This window comes from Tachysurus fulvidraco, chromosome 9, assembly GCF_022655615.1.
Source record: "Tachysurus fulvidraco isolate hzauxx_2018 chromosome 9, HZAU_PFXX_2.0, whole genome shotgun sequence".
Lineage (NCBI taxonomy): Eukaryota > Metazoa > Chordata > Actinopteri > Siluriformes > Bagridae > Tachysurus > Tachysurus fulvidraco.
Window position 1 is genome coordinate 13,047,286 of NC_062526.1, and position 22,737 is coordinate 13,070,022.

Consider the following 22,737-nt stretch of genomic DNA (forward strand, 5'->3'; position numbering starts at 1 on the left):
GCTGTGTGGATGCACCGATGAAACCAAATGAAATAATGTTCAGTGAAACCCTGAGGTATAACAATTAGTCAGGGTTAGTTAATGAATTTAGGATTTGTCTATGCCTGCATAACTGGGTATTTGCTCTTTTATTAATGTTCCAGGCAAGCAAATTCAGAGAATATTTGGCAGGCACACTTCCATAACTGGTAGCACAGGCAGCGCTGCCATTCTTAAGACAAACCTTTTTTTTGCAAGTTGCTTTGGAAAATCAAATATCCTCATGTGATGTCCAAATATTCTAAGATTATTTGCTTATAATAATCCAGGCTAGTGCTAAAGTGCAACTGTGTGTTATGTGTGGGTGTGCATAATATCTGTGGGCGTGTGCATAATATCTGTGTGTGTGTGTGTGTGTGCATGTGTGGTGATTCTGGCTGCAGACAATAGGCTTGATTTTTCTCTTACAACGATGCATTCAAAGTAAATAATACATGAGTTTGCAGCTCCTGAAGTGGTGTTTACAGCACTCAATTTTAATACAGTTGAGTTGCAATCAGCAAGCAAAGGAGTGGTTCTTCAAATGTTCAACAATCAACCAGTGTGTGCGCATATGTGCCTGAATGTGCTGGTCTCTCTCTCCTCACTCACTTCACCCACACTCCTCTTTGTCTCCACTGCACTGCTGCGAGGATGGATGCTGATGACCGACTTAAGCAAGAGGTCTGTGTGTGTGCGTATGCGTGTGTGTGTGCACGCGTGTATGTGCGTGAGTGTGCGCATGTGTATTCTCTCTTGTTCTCCCACATCCCATCCCTTTCTCAATCCTCATGATACACACTCACACATAATGCCTTCCATGCTTAGACTGCCGCAGCAAGGCTCACATTACAAAATCAGCTGCCTTTATTTCAGACACCGCTTTTCTGCTGCTTTTGCAACACTTGAGAGGAAATAAGCAGCATTTGTAGTCTCCGTCTTGCTCTTCTACACCATGTGTCTGGAGAGAGGCTATTAGAAAAGACTGGGAGTGTCTGTGCAGAGAGCTGAGTGACCATGCTTAGGCCAGCCAGCCAGGAATGTAGCCGCACGCTCTTCTGCTTTGGCTGCTGGAATGGACGAATGGTGGGCTTTAACCTGTTAGCATGTTAGCATGTTTGCATGTATGCTGACTGAATGCATTCCCTTTTTATCTGCTGTTCCTTTAAAATAGCAGTAGAGTTGACTTGCAGTAAACTTGTTTGTCATTTAATTTTTTTTTCATTTAATTGTGCTTCTAGATTAAATGGTATTATTGTGGGTAGGAAAAAACCCACACCCATATGCTTTAATGTATGTATATTATAATATATATTTATTTGCGTGTTCACATTCTTCCCATCCATGAACACCTGCTTAGCAGCTGGAATGGCACACTGCTCACTCTTCTACCTTTTCTGCATACTGTTTCGGCACACAAGTTTCTTTTCTTTGTTTGTAATTCAGTCTATGCTTAAGCAAGATTTTTGATAATTGAACAGCATATATAAGATGTTTTCCACAATGTTTTTATTTGATGTAACAAAATATACTAATATAACTTTGCCTGGTAAAGCACTCCATATATGTGCCATTTCAATATATTTCTAAAAAGATGTAAAGTAATATATTGGCATGGTTTTTTAAAGAGAATCTTATTCTCACTTTCAGTGCTGTATGGAATCCCTGACTGGCTATTTGTTAAGATGCTTTATATTTATTTATGGCAAATGTTGCACCTACTAGGATCAAGGTGGAAAATTTTAAACTGGGGGAGTGGCATTTGTTTAGAAGACAGTCTCACTTATATATATATATATATAAAATCAATTTCTTTTTCTTTTTTCAATTTTGATGATTATAACTGACAACTAAGGAAAAACCCAAATTCAGTATCTCAGAAAATTAGAATATTACTTAAGACCAAAACAAAGAAAGGATTATATATATAATCCTTTCTTTGTTTTGGTTTATTCAAATTTTCTTATAATCATCAAAATTAAAAGAAATAAACATTTCAAATATATCAGTCTGTGTGTAATGAATTGACTATAATATACAAGTTTCACTTTTTAAATGGAATTAGTGAAATAAATAAACTTTTTGATGATATTCTAATTATATGACCAGCACCTATATATAGGTATATACCAAATAATGCCATTTGGTGAAGTATTTATATATTTATTTTATATATATATTTTATATATATATATATATATATATATATATATATATATATATATATATATATATATATATATATATATATATATATATACACACACACATATATGGCAATTATATGACACAAAATGCTGCAATTTTCTGAAATAATAAATAATAAATGCATGTGTGGATATGACAACCCATTCTCTCTGAAAGCTGTTTGCCTATTTCATACACTACACCGCTATCCGCTAATAAAAAAAAGACCAGTGAGTTTCAGTTTAGGCAGTGGCACGTGTGGCGCGTTTGGTCATGTCGTGACTTTTTCTGGTGTGCAGCACGCAACGGGTGAAGATGGATGCCGAGCAGATGGACACTGAACTGGTGGCCATAAAAATGCTACCTCTGTTATATGGCGATATTTTGTCTATAAGATATCTGACACTGAGCATAGAGAGGTACTGTGCAGAATTTGTAAAAATAAAGTTGCTACATCATGTGGCAACACAACAAACTTATATCAGCACCTGAAACAGCACAGAGAAAAGTATGATGAAAGCCCAGATTAGCAAAGAAACAACTGAACAAAAAGAACAATCTGTAAGGCAAAAAAACCAAACCACAATTACAGATGTGTTTGAGAGTGTTGCACCATATGAAAGGTCTTCACAAAGATATAGAGAAATCACCAACTCTATAATGCACTGCTTGGCAGGAAACATGTTGCCCATAAACACCGTTACAAGGGCGGATTTCAGAAAATGATCCGCACACTGGACAAGAGGTACCAACTTCCCTCGCGGAACTATTTCTCTCAAGTTGCAATCCCTGAGCTTTACAACAAATGCCGTGGACAACTATGGACCTGTGGTCAAGCAGAACTACTGAACCCTATATTAGCCTAACTGTGCACTTTGATGATGAGGAGTTTGAACTGAAAAGCTGCTGCCTGCAAACATCCTATTTTCCCGATGACCACACGGGAGAGAACATAGCCAGGGGCTTGAGAGAGGCATTGGCTGCATGGGACCTTCGTGAGGAGCGTCAGGTTGCCATAACAACAGACAACGGCACTAATGTTGTCAAAGCGGTGGAGCTTAATCAGTGGACTAGGTTCCAGTGCTTTGGGCATAGACTTCATCTGGCCATCGGTAAGTTAAATTAATTTCATCTTTTGTTATTAGGCTATAGCAATAATTTTATACTATTGTACTTTTACAATAGTATAAAATAGTATACTATTATTTGGGGTTTTGGGGTAGTTGTTAATTTAAGAATAACATAATTTTAAATACAGTGTTATGTGCACCACAAATCATAATAAGCGTGGCCTATTTTATTTAGGGCTGCGTATGTATAGGGTTGTGTATAAATTACACATCTGCCACAGCTATTTGCCTACTACTCTAACATTTATAGCTTAGAGTGGTGACATATGAATATTAAAGTGTTTGTTGTAATTTTTGTATTACTGTTTTTATGCTATTAGGTTGGACCTGGGCATTTAATCAGAGTGTGAATACTAAAATATGAATGTTTTTTAGTCACTGTAGTTAGTAAATGTTTTGTCTTATCATTCACAGTAAATGCCCTGAAAGATAATGCACAATGCATTAACCGTGCTACTGGGATATGCAGGAAGATTGTGGGCCACTTCTCCCATAGCTGGAAGAAGAGAGTTGCTTTGAGGGAAGCACAAAGAGAGCTTAACCTCCCAGAGCATGCCATGGTGACAGAATGCTCAACACGATGGGGTTCTACTCAGAAAATGATCGCAAGAGTCCTGAAGCAGCAAAATGCTTTGTCCAAGGTTCTCTCTGCAGATCGCAAAGTGCGACACCTACTGCCCTCATGGCAGGACCTGGAGCTCCTGGAATCTGTCAACAAAGCACTCAGCCCACTCCAGGACTTCACGGATGCCCTGTTAGGTGAACACTATGTGAGCATATCTTATGTGAATACCTCAGTGCTGGCTGAAGAGGAAGAGGACATTGGCCTGTCTAAATCACTCAAATCAAAAATTTTGAACTACCTCAACGAGAAATATGAAGTCATGCAGGACCTGCTAAACATGCCCACATTCCTATATCCAAGGTTCCGAACACAATACATCTCTGCAGAAGAGACCCAGACCTTAAAGGACCGAGTGATCTCTGAGTTGATAGTGAGTGAAAACACAATGTTTACTTAACTGGCTACAATTCTATGTAACAGATTTCTAAAACATGTGCATTTTTTATTTGTTTCAGGAAATTCATCAGCAGCAGCCTGTAGCCCAAACAAGCAATGCAGCGATGGACAAGGATAGCCTGGATGTGGAAAATCCACCTGCTGCTAAAGCCAAGAAGAAAACTCTAGCTAGTTTCTTCAAGGAAATCACATGCACAACAACACCAACAGCATCAACCACATTTGATCCCATGGTACAATTTAGAGAAGCAGTGGCTGCTGAACTCAACGTTCAACTCAACCTTTACATTTACATGCCAAGTGTAGTTCATGGAGAAGCCCCACAGAAATGGTGGAAGTTACACAAAATAAACTTCCCTAGGCTATGCAAACTTGCACAGAAATATCTCTGCATACAAGCTACCAGCTCTGCATCAGAGAGAGCTTTTAGCACTAGTGGTAATGTTGTATCGAATCAGCGCTCCTGTCTGAAACCAGACAAGGTGGATATGCTTGTTTTTTTGGCAAAGAACCTCTCAAGTGATAAGTAGAGCTTTTTAGAAAGAGGATGTGGAAGTACCAGTTTGTTGCTTTGTTTTTGTTTTTGTAAATGACCAACAACAGTTTTAGTGGTTTGAACCACACATTTATGTCCTTTTTGAAAGTTTATACAAAAATGTTACGTTCAGGTAAAATATCCCTGTTTCAAAATATGTGGCCCACAATGTTCAAAATATCTTATTTTCATGAGCATAGAATTTACTTTGTTCTATTTATTATATTTAGCTGTACTATTGAGACAACAACAAGTTTGTTTGCAGTAATGCAAAGATGTTATTTTGTAAAAATATTTTAATTTTAAAACGTTTTGCATTTGTTTGTTGTTGCTAGTTTGAGTTGAGAAATACACATTTCAGCATTATCAGTAATCTGTGTGTGCATTTTCCTTGAGAACCAAGCAAGTTGACTCATGATACCATTTGTTTATTATATCGCATATCGCAATCGCAATATTGACCTCAATAATCGCAATATGACATTTTCCCTAAATCGTGCAGCCCTAATATATACACACACACACACACACACACACACACACACACACACACACACACACACACACACACATTTATTTATTAAACAGCACTTCACCACATGGCATTATTTGGTTGTCACAAAGACTCGTGCTGTCTTAATGATTGATTTTGGTTTGTGGCAAGAAAGTGGTGGGGAGTTAGAAATAAGTCCACAGTGCTGTTAACCTTAACATTGTTTTCAAGGTTTAAACATAGCAGGGATGAGGTTTTTAACCCAGATTCAATCTCTCTTGCTCCCATCCCCTGTAAGGCTGTTATTTATGCATAAGAAGTTTTCATTTTGCACCCCACTGTTTAATAACAATAATGATGTTAAGATGCAGAAAGTGGGACTTAGTAATAAGTATAAGTATATAAACAAGTATTCAGGTATGTGAATAAGGCCCTTTAAATGTTATTTTGTGTGTGTGTGTGTGTGTGTGTGTGTGCATGCACATGCCTTTGCAGGCTGAGTCTGGCTATGGTTCAGAGACCAGTTTAAGGCACCATGGATCCCTGCTGTCCCTCACGTCTGCCACCAGTGGTCTCTCAACCACTTCCACATCTTCCTTTAAGGTAAAAATAGTCATAGTAGTAGTCATAAATAGTTATAAAGTACTGTTACTTATGTCATAGCAGTTCTAAAAACTGGAGATATGTGGATAGGTAAAGGTGGATGTAATATAATGCTGTCAGCTTTATATATAAAACATGTATTATAATATATATATTATCTATAAAACAAAGTCCTATGCTTGAAAAACTGCTAAATACTGGTACAGATATCATAACTACTAAATCGAGCAGGCTTGTGAAGATTTTGTACTTAAAACAAAGATACAAATCAGAGACTTTAAAGATACATGTGTAGTATACAGGACTTCAAATCAAATCAAATTTGTCACATACACATAAATACAGGGTACGATATGCAGTGAAATGTTTTATGCAACTGTCCGGTATAAGAATAAAGAATATTAAAAAAAGTATAAAAAAGCAAAAAATAAAATGAGAATAAAATAATAAGAAAGTATACATAAATGTGTATGTTTTTTAAAGATTGTCCTTAAAGTGTCCAGGTGCAGTATGGTGTGTAAATAGTGTATAAAGCGTATAAAGTGGCGCTGTGCAAGTCCAGAGTTAAAGTAGCAGTGACAGTCCAGAATTAAAGTGTCAGTACAAAAAAGGGGGGTGAATAGAACAGTGGGGATGCAGAGAGAGGTCCAGTGTTAGATCCTGGGTGTCTCCTGGTTTAAGATTCGGATGGCCTGCGGGAAGAAGCTTCTCCTCATCCTCTCTGTGTTTGCGGGAAGAAGCTTAGACTGTTTATTGTTGGTCACTGTGCAGAAAGGCAGCAGCCTCAAAGAGAAGCTGGCAGAGATGGAGACATTCCGAGAGATTCTGTGCAAACAAGTGGACACACTGCAGCACTACTTTGACACCTGTGCAAGTGGAGATCACAAAGAGGAATTCTTCAGGGACGAAGGTAAGACTTGAAATCCAAAAAGACAGGAATGTTTTTGGCTCTGTCGTCTGATCTAATAGATTTAGGCAGGTGTGAAAAAATGCTATAAACAAAGAATGTTTTCAAAAATGGAAGTGTTAAACATTTATTTTCATAAATGAACAAAATGCAGTGAATGAACAAAAGAGAAATCTATATCAAATCAATATTTGGTGTGACCACCCTTTACCTTCAAAACAGCAGGTACACTTGCACACAGTTTTTGAAGGAACTCGGCTGGTAGGTTGTTCCAAACATCTTGGAGAACTAACCACAGATCTTCTGTGGATGTAGGCTTTCTCACATCCTTCTGTCTCTTGATGTAATATTCACACTCATATTGACACACTCAATGATTTTGAGATCAGGGCTCTGTGGGGGCCGTGCCATCACTTCATGCTGGTTTGAAGGCAAAAAAAAAATAACACCAAATATTGATTTGATTTAGATTTTTCTTTTGTTTTCTCACTTTGCATTTTGTAAATCGACAGAAATAAACACTCATTATTTATATTTCTGAAAGCATTCTTTGTTTACATCATTTTTTCACATCTGCCTAAAACTTTTGCACAGTAGTGTGTGTGTGTGTGTATATATATATATATATATATATATAATATACAAGCCTCGAGTGCATAATGCTGATCACAGCTACACTGAACTGTACAGACCTAACTAATCTTAAATCTCCAAAACATGAAGATTACCAATACTTACAGTAAGTTGTATTTTGGGCATATTAGTCTTCCTGTTCTGTCTTTTGACCACAGTTTGCAGCTTTTTGCATGATGAAAAGAACTTCTAGTTTAAGTAGCCTTGTCTCCTGCAAACATGAATGCCAAAGAAATTTATGTTGGTACAGTATGTTGTGTTGGTGAACACAATTAAAAGTCATCTGTACTACCTGTAGAAATCATCTTTGAAATTTCTTTTCAACCGAGTTTACAGAGAATTTTCTTGGGGACAATAATTGGTAGACCGATGAGTGCTGATTAAAACCATGTACAGTGATGCCTCGAGATACGAGTGCTTTGACATACGAATTTTTTGAGATACGAGCCAAACCAAATTTTTTTTTTGTGATTCAACCAAATTTTTGCCGTGAGATACGAGCATTTGAGCCGCCGCCGCCGAAACCAAGATCCCCAACAACTACGTGTGCTCTGGTTCCCCTGCCTCAGCTTCCCGCGTCAGTTAAAGCCACCTTTCCACTGCACACGACAAACGACAGCTGATAAACCGGAAGTCATTCATTTCCTATGGAGCGCAAAGGCGCTGCGTGAGGTGCGTCATTTTCGGATCCGTTTTGAGGGTTGGATCCGTTAAAAAATTAAGCAAAATTAATGTAAAGAAAACAGAAATTTTAGCAATTAAGTTCAGCTAAGTTAAGATAATTGCAATTAAGTTTGTTAATTTTAGTGAAGTTTAGTTAAGTTCCATTTAAGTGTAAAGCAGCATTAAGAGTGTACAGTAGCGAGTAAGTGAACGAAAGTGTACGTACGAGACAAAATTCCGCCTGTTTAATCCTTTCTCAACCTCCGTGCACATCTTCCGTAAAGTAAAATCTCTTTTATTACTGTATGTTTTTATACAATAATTGTCATTTATAAACACAGGTACTGTACATTTTTCATATTCAAAACACAAACAAAACAACTGGAGTGGGATTTTTCGAGCTGGAACTGATTAATGGGATTTCAATTCATTTAAACGGGGAAAATTGTTTTGACATACGAGCAATTTGAGATACGAGCAAGGTCGTAAGGAATTAAACTCGTATCTCGAGACATCACTGTAAGTGCAATCCAAATGAGAAAATGTGGCAAGCCATCCATATACTGAGAATTTTTCCAATTAACATATCGAGAGAAGAACTTTAGAGGCTGCTTTTATTCAGCCAGACCGTTTTTTTTTTTTTAACTTTATTTTAACAGATTTATTGTCATGTGCACGGTGAAAACACAGTGGTTTAGACCATACAATGAAATTCTTATTTTGCATGTCTTATTTTGCATGTAATAGAGTATGGTGCACAATGAGTTGTTTGGCCGCAGTCAGTGGGAGTTATGTGGTGTGGGGTAGTGGTGTTGTGAATAGAAGCTGTTTGTGAGTCTTTTTGTCCTTGATCTCACACTCCTGTAGCATCTCCCAGATGGCAGAATTGTGAAAATGTTGTGTTGTGGGTGTGTATTGTCCCTGATGATGTTATGAGCCCCTTCTGATGACCCTGGTAGAAGTTGCTAAGGATCTCGCTCAACATGCCAATTTCATAAGCCTTCGTAAGTCTCTGCTGGAATCTTCTCAAGAGCTGTTGAGTATTGTGAGACCAGGTGACCAGGAGACCAGTCCTTGCTGATGCAGGTTCCGAGGAATTTGAAGGTGTTCTCCCTCTCTACGCTTCTTCATCCTTCTCCTAGGATCAATAATCATCTCCTTGGTCTTATCTGCATTTAAGGAGAGTTCAGTCAGGACCACTTGAGTCAAAATAAAGACAATTCTTTGAAATACTTACATTTTTTATTTGCAAGCTTATGAAATTTACATTTGGTGGTATGGCTCTGTTCTGAATTCCCCTTAATTTTCATGAGCTTCATGAAAGCTAGTCAGGGAACAGCAGCAGCTTCGTGGGGGACAATCTCCCAGCAGCCAGACAAAATCCCCCCCCCCCCCCACAATTTAGAACAGAGCCTGCATCAGTGACAGCAGAATGACACTGATTATGTTAAACACAGTTCCAAGGAGGAGCTATGGGAGGAGGTGGGTTGCAGCAATGCAGAGGAAACAGCCAAGCAGACAGACTGAAAAAAGCATTTAAATAGGGCGCCCTGTTTGAAATGTACCAATAGCGCTTAGGAATCAGATCAGCTGATGGGCGGGGTTAGAAAATTGACATCAGCTGATAGCCGAGCTTGACTATGTGGCCTGCCTGAACTGACGCTGAACGCTATATTTCAGTCAGGACCACTTGAGTCAAAATAAAGACAATTCTTTGAAATATTTACATTTTTTATTTGCAAGCTTATGAAATTTACATTTGGCGGTATGGCTCTGTTCTGAATTCCCCTTCCTTTTCATGAGCTCCATGAAAGCTAGTCAGGGAACAGCAGCAGGTTCGTGGGGGGACAATCTCCCATTAACTGGGAAAGCAGCCAGACAAAATCCCCCCCAAACAGACCATACCAGGCAATCCTCCCTGGCTCTTCATGCTAACTGAAGAGCCAGCAGAGGATTAAAGCGAGCTTTTCACTAGCCAAACTTATTAGTAAAATACCAACAGAGCAGAGGACATGTTATCAGGCACGGAAAGCAGTTCCTTTACCATTTACTAGCAACCACTGACCATTAAACCCCCCCCCAAAACCAACGGAAGGCTCAGTGCCTGTATACGATTCAAGGCTGCAGAAGACTCCAGATCATCATGAACATCATGCCATCCCAATTTCCCAAGGAGCAACCAGAACCTTTAACGTTCCACTCCTGGTTCAGCTACCTTAGGGACAGCAGCAGAGGAGGAGAGCTAGCAGCAGCAGAAAAGGAGAGCTAGCAGCAGCAGAGGAGGAGAGCTAGCGTAGCAGCAGCAGAGCTAGCTCAATCACAAACAGAACACGAGAACCAAGTGCCTCCTCCCTGAATATCCCGAGTAGCCATCTCTAGCTCTAGGATCCATGCAACAACCAGAGAAAGGAGACTTCCAAGAGACCCAACAAGAAATCCAGTCTTAACTTCCTTTTCCAACAATTTCAGGTTCTTTAATGGCAGAAAGCAAATTATAGGCAAACTAATGAGTAGTGAAACTCCTGCGAAAACCTTGGATAAGTCCAGCTATTAAATAATTGAAGAAGCAGCGGTTAGGATGCTTCTCGGGGCCTTTCCAGCTTTGGAACATTTACTTTAATTATGAATTAATTAATTAATTAATTAATTTGTAACGAACAGAAACAATACAAGCAGGGCCAGGAGCCATTGATTATCAATCCAAAGGTCACTATCTTTCGTGGACACTGCTACAGAGAGGAGAGAAATTTAATCAAGCTTTTCATTTTCATTGCTGGCTAAAATTTAACCATGTCAAGTTAAGAAGTTAAACCATTTGCCAGTAAATATTTCCTGCATAACGTATTATAACAGCCTAGCAAGTCATGGCATATCATATCATAACTGCCTAGTAGGGCATAGCACAACATACCATAGCCTAGCAAGGCATCGTATAACGTAACAACGCCTAGCAAGGCATGGCATAACGCATCATAACGGCCTAGAGAGTCCTAGCACAACGCAACATAACGGCCAGCAATGCATGGCATAAGGCATTACAACAGCCCAGCGAAGCACAGCCCAGCAAGGCATAACCCAGCGTTACGCAACCCAACACAGCCCAGCAAGGCATATCATAACGTAGCGCAACACAGCCCAGCAAGGCACAGCACAATGCAAAATAACGCCTAGCAAGGCACCGCTTAACGTATCACTACAGCCCAGCAAGGCATGGCACAACATATAATAGCCAAGCAAGGCACAGCATAATGTAACAAAACGCCTAGAAAAGCACGGCCTAACGCATCACAACAGCCTACTGAGGCACAGCACAACGTAAACGCCTAGCAGGCATGGCCTAATGCATCATAACAGCCTAGCGAGGTACACAGTGCAACGTAACCTAACATGGCCTAGCAAGGCATAGCATAACGCAACTCAACACAACATAGCCTAGCAAGGCACAGCACAATATACTGTACCATAACACAGCCCAGCGGAGCATAGCACAACGTACAGTATCACAACACAGCCTATCGAGGCGCAGCATAACGCATCACAACAGTCTAGCAAGGCACAACATATGGTAACGTTACCTAACATGGCCTAGCAATGCACAGCCAACCGCAATGCAACACAACATAGCCCAGCAAGGCACAGAACACCACACCATAACACAGCCTAGCGAGGCATAACATAGCGCAACGTAACCTAACATCGCCTAGCAAGGCACAGCACAATGTATCACCACAGCCTATAGAGACACAGCCTGATGTATCACAACAGCCTAGCGAGGCACAACATAGAGTAACGTAACCTAACATGGCCTAGCAAGGCACAGCACAATGCAACAAAACAAGCCCAGCAAGGCACAGCACCAATCACCATAACACAGCCTAGCGAGGCATAGCATAATGTATCATAACAGCCAACGGGGCCTAACATAGCGTAACATAACATAGCTTAGCAGGGCATAGCATAACGTAACCTATCGTAGCTTAGCAGGGCATAGCATAATGGAACCTAACACATCTTAGCAGGGCATAGCATAACGGAACCTATCGTAGCTTCGCAGGGCATAGCATAACGGAACCTAACATAGCTTGGCAGGGCATAGCATAACGGAACCTAACATAGCAGGGCATAGCAAAACGTAACCTAACATAGCTTCGCAGGGCATAGCATAACGGAACCTAACATAGCTTGGCAGGGCATAGCATAACGTAACCTAACATAGCAGAGCATAGCCAAACGTAACCTAACATAGCTTCGCAGGGCATAGCAAAACGTAACCTAACATAGCTTCGCAGGGCATAGCATAACGGAACCTAACATAGCAGGGCATAGCAAAACGTAACCTAACATAGCTTCGCGGGCCATAGCATAACGGAACCTAACATAGCTTGGCAGGGCATAGCATAACGGAACCTAACATAGCTTGGCAGGGCATAGCACAACGGAACCTAACATAGCAGGGCATAGCAAAACGTAACCTAACATAGCTTAGCAGGGCATAGCATAACGGAACCTAACATAGCCTGGTGAGGCATAGCATAATGTGACATAGCCTAGCAGGGCAAAGCATAAAGTAACCTAACATAGCCTAGCAAGGCATAGCATAACATAACATAACAAAGCCTAGCAAGGGATAACATAACCTAACATAGCCCAGTGAGACATAGCATAACATAACGTAACATAGCCTAGCAGGGCAAAGCATAAAGTAACCTAACATAGCCTAGCAAGGCATAGCATAAAGTAACCTAACATAGCCTAGCGAGGCATAGCATAACATAGCCTAGCAGGGCATAACATAGCCTAGCGAGGCATTGCATACCGTAACTTAACATAGCTTAACAGGGCATAGCATAACGTAACCTAACATAGCCTGGTGAGGCATAGTATAACGTAACATAGCCTAGCAGGGCATAGCATAAAGTAACCTAACATAGCCTAGCGAGGCATAACGTAACGTAACGTAACATAGCCTAGCAGGGCATAACGTAACCTAACATAGCCTAGCAAGGCATGGCATAACGTAACCTAACATAGCCTAGTGAGGCATAGCATAACGTATCATAACAGCCTAGCGAGGCATAACATAGGGCAACATAACCTAACCTGGCCTAGCGAGGTATAGCATAATGTAACACAGCCTAGCAGGGGATAGCATAACGTAACCCAACATAGCCTAGCGAGGCATAGCATAACCTAACATAGCTTAACAGGGCGTAGCATAATGTAACCTAACATAGCCTAGTGAGGCATAGCATAACAAGTCGTGGCCTAATGGTTAGAGAGTCTGACTTGTAATCCTAAAGTTGTGGGTTTGAGTCTCGGTCCAGCCACGATTGAGGTGCCCTTGAGCAAGGCACCGAACCCCCCAAATGCTCCCCGGGTGCCGCAGCATTAATGGCTGCCACTGCTCCGGGTGTGTGTTCACGGTGTGTTCACTGCTGTGTGTGTGCACTTTGGATGGGTCAAATGCAGAGAACGAATTCTGAGTATAATTCACCATACTTAGCCATATGTCACGTCACTTTCACCTAACAGCCTAGTGAGGCATAGCTTAATGTATCATAACAGCCTAGCGAGTCATAACATAGCGTAACGTAACCTAACCTAGCAAAATGCAACATAGCCTAGCAAGGCGTAGCCTACCTAGCATAACAGACTGTACAGCACGCCAGCCCGGTCGCTTCCGGCTCAACAAACGCACCATTAGACACGAACATGCGTGCCATATCGATTTACCGTAAGTTCAAAGCGTCTTCAAAACGTCCCCTTCGGCTCGAGTATACTAATAGTAATCACGACCTCTTATAGTGCCATATCGCGAACACAAAAGGAGATAGCTTGCGGTTTAATCTCTAATAGCCGCCGAATTTAACTCGCAGCAGCAGCAATGCAGAGGAAACAGACCCATAACATAACGAGCTGGCATAGCAAAGCATATCGAGGCATAGCATTACCTAGCATGAGTATATAGATGAGTAATCTAGCCTAGCAAAGCAAGCATGGCATGACCCATCGTGACGTGCATAGCAAGAGCATAGCATAACCTCATCTTATAACATAGCGTAACATACAATAATATAACCTAGCATAGCATAACATGCATAGCATATCGAAGCATAGCCTAACAGACTGTACAACACGCCAGCCCTTCCGGCTCAACAAACACACTATTATACTGTACACGAACATGCGCGCCGTATCGATTTACCGTAAGGCCAAAGCATCATCAAACCTCCTTTTCGGCTCAAGTATACTAATAGTGATCACGACCTCTTATAGTCCCATATCTCGAAACCAAAAGGAGATTTGGTTTAAACTCTAATTAGCCGTCAAGTTTGAATTGCAGCAGCAAAGCAGAGGCAGCAGCCCCACAAAAGAAGATAGCTTGCGGTTTAAACTCCAAATAGCCACCGAGTTTAAATCGCAGTTGCAGCAATGCAGACGAAACAGCCAAGCAGACAGACTGAAAAAAGCATTTAAATAGGGCGCCCTGTTTGAAATGTACCAATAGCACGCTTAGGAATCAGATTAGCTGATGGGCGGGGTTAGAAAATTGACATTAGCTTATAGCCGAGCTTGACTATGTGGCCTGCCTGAACTGACGCTGAACGCTATTGATTATATATATTGATTATTTTCTTGACATCAGACATGCTACTTCTGTTCTGTACGATGTTTCCTCTCCACCAGTAATGAGTACGATGACTGTGGTATCATCAGCAAACTTTATTATCTTGGTGTTGTTTTGGGAGGCTATGCAAGTCATACCTGTAGGTGAAGAGGGTGTACAGCATTGGCTCAGGGACACATCCTTGGGTGTCCCTGTACTCACAGTTCTGATGCCTGATGTCCGGTTTCCTACTCTGACTGACTGTGGTCTGTCTGTCAGAAAGTTCAGCACCCAGTTACAGTACATAGAGAGGGCATCAGTCCAAGGGTGAGGACCTTTTCAAAGAGCCTGTGTGGAATAACTGTGTTGAATGCTGAGCTGTAGTCGATGAATAGCATTCTCACGTGTCCTTACTCTCCAAGTGTGTGAGGGTTGTGTGAATGGTAGCGTTTAAAGCATATTCAGTGGACCGGTTTTGTCAATATGCAAACTGAAATGAGTAGAAGGTGGTTGGAATGTTCCTTATTATGTGTGACATGACTATCCTTTCAAAACACTTCATCAATATTATCATGGTGCATGATCATGGTGGAATCACCAATAGCTATAAATACTGGTCAGACTTTAGTGAACAACCTTCAGGTGTCTGCTAGTAAGCTGAAGAGGATCAAATCAAGGATGGCTTACCAAAAGAAGGCCAGTGTCTAGCCAGAACTCAATGAGTCCAACTAAAAGATAGACTGTTATTTAAGAATAGTGAATGGTGTAATAAAATAAATGATACAACTTAATAAAATCAATAATCAATGTAATAAACATTGATTCAACAAAGTAGCACTTTACAGTTGTGCACACTTATGCAACCAGGTTAATTTAAGTTTTTTATATTTTTATCCCCTTAAAATGTTATTGGTAGTTAAGTAATTTCCTAGCTATAATAACTACTTAATCCATGTTTGTTTTCTGTTTGTCATGCAGTAATTGAGGATGAAGAAGTTGATTTTGCCAGCTTACAGCCGGGTAGAAACTACCTCCTCAACAATAACAGCAGCAAAGAGAGTAAGTATGATTTCATATCCTCTCTATATTGGATTTATTACTTAAATCAAAGTACATGTCTACAGTACATAGCATTTAGAAGCATGGAATTTCTTATGACCTAAATATTCACCAAAGTTAAATTAGCTCTGTAATGAGGTTATGTAAAGATGCCACTTTCCGCAAGAGTTGTTTGGTTTTACATGTTACCATTAAGGCCATCATGCATATTGTAAACTTTCCTGCCTTTCCCCCCAGCCACCTCAGGCAGGAGACAATAAAATAAAAAGTGTTGAACACTGTACTACACTGAATTTATAAATGTACAGTGTAAAGAAACTGATATTTATAAATTTCAGTGAATATCCAGTTAGTCTTATACATAAGATGGCAGTCACATGAAAATGCAAGACACGGCCATTTTAATGTGAAATCAAATAAAGATGTCATGTTATTTTCTGTCATTAAACTATGATAAGTTTCTATCCTAATCCTCCTCCTTAATCTTGTCACACAGCAATGTCAATGCCATGTAGGGTAATTTGAAAACATAGTTCATGTTATTTGTTGACACCATATTATTATCTATTATTGTTGACATCTTATCTGATATAACTTCAAACATACACATTCAGTTAAAGCACAGTGTGCATATTGTAACGTTTGCACATTCTAAGAATTTCATTTCTGGATATTTTGTCTACAGACAATAAATTTTGAAAATAAAACAGGAATAAGTAGAGCAAGATTAGAGCGTTGCTGGCGTAAGTGGAGGCAGTGCATTGTAGTCATTTAATAAATGACACTGTGCAGGATAATTATGTTTTTTGTAGTGTTTTTACACAAAACTAGGATGCTAATCAAGTCTAATCATGACTGCCTTTGAGTTCTGTGGAAATTGATGTAAATAAAACACTGTTGTTCCTCTTCTTGCTTTAGTATTCTCTATGGCCAGCTCCAGAGGGTGCATTGGCATTGATTTCAAAGGTGAAGCAATCACTTTCAAAGCCACCACAGAAGGCATACTCTCTACAATGTCCCACTGCATTGATATCATGGTCAAACGTGAGAAGACCTGGCAAAAGCAACTGGATAAAGTATGTCTACTGAATAATTTCAATTCAATGGTTTAATGGTTAGCCTTAGTGCTTTTGATCTTGGTGCTCTTGTACAGCAGTACAAGAGAAACCTTACACCTTTACTGTTTTTTTTTTTTAGATAAAGCAGTGGTCAGACAAACAAATTCTGGTTTAGAAAAGTTAACCCCACGAAGAAGACAGAACACTGTTGAACTCTAAATACATGTTTGACGTGTGTGTGTGTGTGTGTGTGTGTGTGTGTGTGTGTGTGTGTGTGTGTGTGTGTGTGTGTGTGTGTGTTCAACACTAAGGTTTTTGTGGTAAAAATTTGTTTGCAGTAAAATTGTTCTCTGCCTGCTAGGATCATCTTACTATTTCATTGCATTCATATTGAAATAAATTGTCTAATGTTTGTTTATATAACACCATTGCAGTTGAGATGAATGAATTGAGATATAATACTAATTAATATAATATAATAATATAATACTACCTGCTATATTAAGCCTAACATATTTTTTATATGTATATTTTTATATATTTTTTCTGTAAGAAATAAAGGAAGTAAGGATTAAGAAGCTATTCCTATGTATGAACACATTAACATGATTTAGGTGGTCCTTGCATGGTGTCTCCAATTATGACTAATGTGCTTGTATATCTATGTAATAGTGCTTATGGTGTGCTGTTGACTCAACTAGTGCAAACCCATACTGGTAGTCATGTGAAGCTGCATACTTTGACACTGGTGTAAATTTATCTGAGCACTTATTCACAGACTTCTTTAACATCTCGTTGTAAAGTCTAGACTGGTCCAACCAGTTCTTGCTTATCCAGCTGAAAAGCATGACAAGCCAGGAAGTCCTTAAATTCCATTGCATTTGAAGCACTACAAAGTTAAGGGGCGTGGATCTGTGTGCCATACCGGCTGAAAAGAGACCAGTAGCAAGAAGACAACCGGAAAATCTTTAGCTCATGGCTCGAGCTCACTAGTCTGTACACTACATGGATATATCTTAATATGTTTACCAGTTCATCCAGTTTAACCCTGGCCGCTCTGGGCAGCCAAAACTGCATTGGATTATTCTGTGTATGCAGTAAGTTACCTGTTCTCTGCTCTGTTTTTGGGCTCTGTATGTGTATTAGCTTGTTTTTGTCAATTCTGTAAGTTCATTTCAACATTTTACCTGCTCTTAGCTGGCATTTTTATTTCAGGTAGAACATTGTCTGGTTATGTGACTTACGTGGCCTCCTGTGGCACTCCTTAGCAGGTGTGATTTAAACAAGATGTAAATGTTAATGGTTGTTTCTGTTTACATTGGAGCAGAAGCAGTTGTAAGGGCTGTGTTTTTCCCCTCTCCTGTCTGTTGAGTTTTGATGGAGGTTATTGGTATTTGGAGCTCTTTGTATCTGGGACAAAGAGAGAACCCTGAGCCCATACCCAATCCCAGATGCAGAACCTTTATAAACATTAGGCTTTAACCTGGCTTCATTGTCTTAAGCCTAAGACTGGAGGTAGGACCTGTTAGAACACAAAGATATAGTCTGGATAGATATTGATTATTGGTCTTATTTTGTATGTGTGCATCTTAATTTATTCACTTTGATCAGTGAAGAATGTAAAGAGCTTAAAATGTATGCAAAGTCCTTTATTATGGTGTTCAGATGTTATGATCATAGTCATATTGTTGTTTTTAATTTTCTCCCACAATTCATTACCATCACGGTCTTAAAGGAAAGTGAAATATTTTAGTTTATTTTCATGTGTTGTTCAGTGCCTATGAAAATAAGTATAATATTTATGATTTCTTGTAAGGAAATGCAACAGAGAAGGAAAGTCGAAGAATCCTATAAGTCAGCCATAACAGAACTGAAGAAGAAATCACACTACGGTGGACCAGACTATGAAGTAAGTCAGATTCATTTTAAACAATAAACAAAACTGTGTGCACTTCCAGTGTATTAGACACAGCTATAGATAATATACATGATGAAGCATACGTAATTTTCAGGAGGGGCCAAACAGTCTCATCAATGAAGATGAATTCTTTGATGCTGTTGAAGCAGCTCTCGATAAACAAGACAAGATTGAGGAGCAGGTAAGCCTACATTAAGTACAATTGATTAATTATATAGTGTAATTGTTTAGATCGGGGGCACGGTGGCTTAGTGTTTAGCACGTTCGCCTCACACCTCCAGAGTTGGGAGTTCGATTCCCACCTCCGCCTTGTGTGTGTGGAGTTTGCATGTTCTCCCCGTGCATCGGGGGTTTCTTACGGGTACTCCGGTTTCCTCCCCGGTCCAAAGACATGCATGGTAGGTTGATTGGCATCTTTGGAAAAATTGTACATAGTGTGTGATTGCGTGAGTGAATGATAGAGTGTGTGCCCTGGAATGGGTTGGCACTCTGTGTATCCTGCCTTGATGCCTGTTGAAGCCTGAGATAGGCACAGGCTCCGGATAAGTGGTAGAAAATGAATGAAAGAATGTTTAGATCGGCACAGCTGTTTTGTTTTCACTAGCTTTGGGACTCTTTTAACTCATTTGACTGTTAAGGACAGCTGAATCCCATTATAAAATGTTTATAGAGTCTTGTGGAATTTTGGTCCAGGCTGAACTGTAGCCATTTTACTATCACAACAACTGTCATGAGCCAGACATATTTCTCTATTTGTATTTCTCTTTCTCCATTCATTGATTAAATGTTATATTTAAAGTAGATTAAAAAAAATAGAAGACTCTTGTAAGCTAACAGCTGTCGGTCTGTTTTTATCTGAGTAGATCCTGTCTAGTAGATTACTGTCTCCTCCAGGTTCTTCAGTTTGGTGACTCCCTGTTGGTAATTTTTCCTAGGTATAAATGATATGGACTGGTATGGACAGGCATACCTACCACTATGTATTGCCAATTAATGTTTCGAGGATAGTATAATGTTCCATCATAAGCCTCAAGCCTATATGAATCAATGAATCAGTTTTATACCAGATTATATTATCTTGTCTAGGTGTATTGATTTACACTGACCATGCTGGGTAATGTGGACAGAAACGCAACACCGATAGTAACCCAAGCTGAGAGTTGATCCGAAGCTGTGATGTCACTATAAATCTAATAATGTATTTAAGGTCACTCTGCCAAATATGTTTTTACTCTGTCTTTTTAACTGTCATTTTCTTCTGTTGTTTCAGACTGAAAAGTGCAGGACCTCTCGGCCAGTTACAATTAACTCCTCTCTTAATGCTCACAAATACACCAACAAGGTATCTGACTGAAAATTTCAACATACCCACACAATGCCTAGGCTGTTCTTTAAGCACAGAAGCACATTCTTTCTTTGTTCTTTTCCGCCCAACCATACTCACAAAATTTTTTTTAAACTTTCAGGGGATTTCAGTTAATGATTGAAGTGTTTAGGGTTAAGTTGGTGTCATACAATACAGTGCAAGACAGAAGACTTTTGGACATTAAGATGAATACAACCACCTTCAGAATTTGAAATCATGAATACGCAAAAATACAAATATCTTTGTAGTTTTTGGCATGAACGTTTATTAACTTTCACAACTGCTCTTCTGACTTGTCTTAATTTGTGTAGAACGGTATTTCTTTTCTTACTACACTTTCCATCAGTCTATGGTAACTGCAGGTGTGTGAAATGAAAACTAGGTAGGCACTAAATAATGTCTCTGTCTTTACCCTGTTGATGTGGTGATGGCTCTGTCTTTACACTGTGCATTGTATGCTTTTACTTCCTTTCTCTTTCTCCTTTGGTTCAGCCACTTAGTCAAGCTTCCTCACTGTCCTCTCTCGACTTAGTCAGTGCATCTGATGACTTGCACAGACTGAGTGTACAGGTATTGTCTTGTCAGTATTCTGGTGTTGTATAGGATTGATTTATTCTCATCATTTGTTACTTTTGACTCCCATTTATAATACCATCACTGAGGGAGTAAATAGCAGCAGGAATTGACTTACTGTTAGCAGAGTGTTCTGTCGGTCCTCTGTAGTTACTGTGGTATTTTGGTTCATATTTTAACCATTGATGATCAAAAGAAAAAGAAAACAAAGACAACAGTGCTTTCGTTTGAAGCAGCTGTATGATCATTGTGATGAAACCATCTTGGTTAAGCTATGCTATGCAGTATTTATCCATTTCTGTTTTGGCAGTGTGTGTTGTTAACCTGACTGACACACCTATTTGATTTTGCACAGGTGGAGGAAATAATACAGAGTCACATGACTCACTCCTTACAAGATGTAGGTGGAGATGCTAACTGGCAACTTCTTACTGAGGAGGGTGAGCTGAAGGTAAGTCAGTTTGTTGTTGTTGTTGTTGTTGTTGTTTTTTGAGCAGTTCTCATTTAACCGAAACAGTTATAGATATTGGTGGGGAATAATAAAGTGTTTTCAGTCATTAAATTTTTTTTTTGTCTGTTTGTATGTTTTGCAGGTGTACAGGAGAGAGGTGGAGGAGAATGGTGTCGTGTTGGACCCTCTCAAAGCCACACATGCTGTTAAAGGGGTTACAGGTCATGAGGTCTGTCATTATTTCTGGGACACAGCCTTCCGGTATGACTGGGAAAGTGAGTTCCTTGAATTTAATACATTTCCCAAAGAGAATGTTAATACTGAACTTAGACAGACACCTCTAACTTTACTTATCTAAACCTTCCCTAGCGACTGTCGAAAACTTCAATGTAATAGAGACATTATCAGACAAGGCAGTAATTATTTACCAGACTCATAAGGTACTGTACAATTAGACCCAAACTTATTTATAGGTTTACTTATTTTTATACTTATTTAAAGAGCATTTTCTGTCTATTTGGGTGTGTACATTGTACATTGTTCTAATGCAGCGTCAAACTTGATTTTGTTTTAGAGGGTGTGGCCTGCTTCGCAAAGAGACATCCTTTATTTGTCAGTTATCCGCAAAATCATCTCTACCAATGAGAATGAACCAGATACGTGGATTGTGTGCAATTTCTCTGTAGATCACGATGGATATCCAGTAAGGACCATTCTTATGTTTCTTGTCTTAATACGTAATTGACTCTTATGAAAGTCTCATTTATGGTGTTACCTTTAATGTGTCATATGAATAACATGAATGAATTGCGGATGATAAGGCCAAGAAACCCATGAAACCATACTGCATCTTAGGCATCATTCAAGGCATCTTAGGATATAGAATTTAGAGTTGAGCTGGTTGGTTTGTTTTAAACATGATACATTTGTTATAAAAATATACATGTCAAGAAAATGGAGAGTAATTAAACTTTTTTTTATTTAACAGCCATTTACTTGGTCCAGACAATATTAATGTATTATTTAAAAAAGCATTGACACCCACAATGATCAAAAATTTAATTGTTATATTATGATCTTAATATTTTAAATATCAGGTTAATATTGGTCAGCACTTTCTTAGCCCTGCTGTATTTTCCAGCCCACAAGCAGGTGTATCCGTGCCAAAATCAATGTGGCTATGATCTGCCAGACGATAGTCAATCCACCAGAGGACAACAAAGAGATTGGCCGAGACAATATTCTCTGTAAAATTACTTATGTAGCCAATGGTGAGTATACTCAACATCCATTGCGATTTAAAATTGAAACACTTGTCATCTAATATTACAGTATCCTATTACTGTATTAAAGCATGTTTTACTGAATGTAGTTAATCCAGGCGGATGGGCACCAGCATCAGTCTTACGTGCAGTTGCAAAGAGAGAATATCCTAAATTCTTAAAGCGATTCACAGCATATGTTCGAGATAAGACCAGCGACAAATCAATCCTCTTTTAAAACAGGTAATGTTAA

At 39.4% G+C, this 22,737-nt stretch overlaps 1 protein-coding gene across 3 annotated transcripts in view; it reads left to right on the forward strand.

Moving 5' to 3' along the window:
- The window catches only part of cert1a (ceramide transporter 1a), a 34,819-nt gene that overhangs the window by 6,476 nt on the left and 5,606 nt on the right, over positions 1-22,737 (forward strand). The window contains exons 2-18 of one of the 3 annotated variants that reach the window (XM_047818076.1): positions 2,882-3,317; positions 3,750-4,330; positions 4,416-4,589; positions 5,880-5,987; positions 6,759-6,897; positions 15,776-15,856; positions 16,775-16,932; positions 18,731-18,823; positions 18,927-19,013; positions 20,103-20,174; positions 20,691-20,768; positions 21,127-21,222; positions 21,365-21,497; positions 21,592-21,662; positions 21,797-21,925; positions 22,364-22,493; positions 22,595-22,727. In XM_047818076.1, the coding sequence (XP_047674032.1) occupies positions 3,011-3,317; positions 3,750-4,330; positions 4,416-4,589; positions 5,880-5,987; positions 6,759-6,897; positions 15,776-15,856; positions 16,775-16,932; positions 18,731-18,823; positions 18,927-19,013; positions 20,103-20,174; positions 20,691-20,768; positions 21,127-21,222; positions 21,365-21,497; positions 21,592-21,662; positions 21,797-21,925; positions 22,364-22,493; positions 22,595-22,722 (2,565 nt within the window). In that variant the 5' untranslated portion in view covers positions 2,882-3,010 and the 3' untranslated portion in view covers positions 22,723-22,727. The remainder of the gene's footprint in view (positions 1-2,881; positions 3,318-3,749; positions 4,331-4,415; positions 4,590-5,879; positions 5,988-6,758; positions 6,898-15,775; positions 15,857-16,774; positions 16,933-18,730; positions 18,824-18,926; positions 19,014-20,102; positions 20,175-20,690; positions 20,769-21,126; positions 21,223-21,364; positions 21,498-21,591; positions 21,663-21,796; positions 21,926-22,363; positions 22,494-22,594; positions 22,728-22,737) is intronic. The other 2 variants (XM_047818077.1, XM_027145617.2) reach the window with 2 other exon arrangements.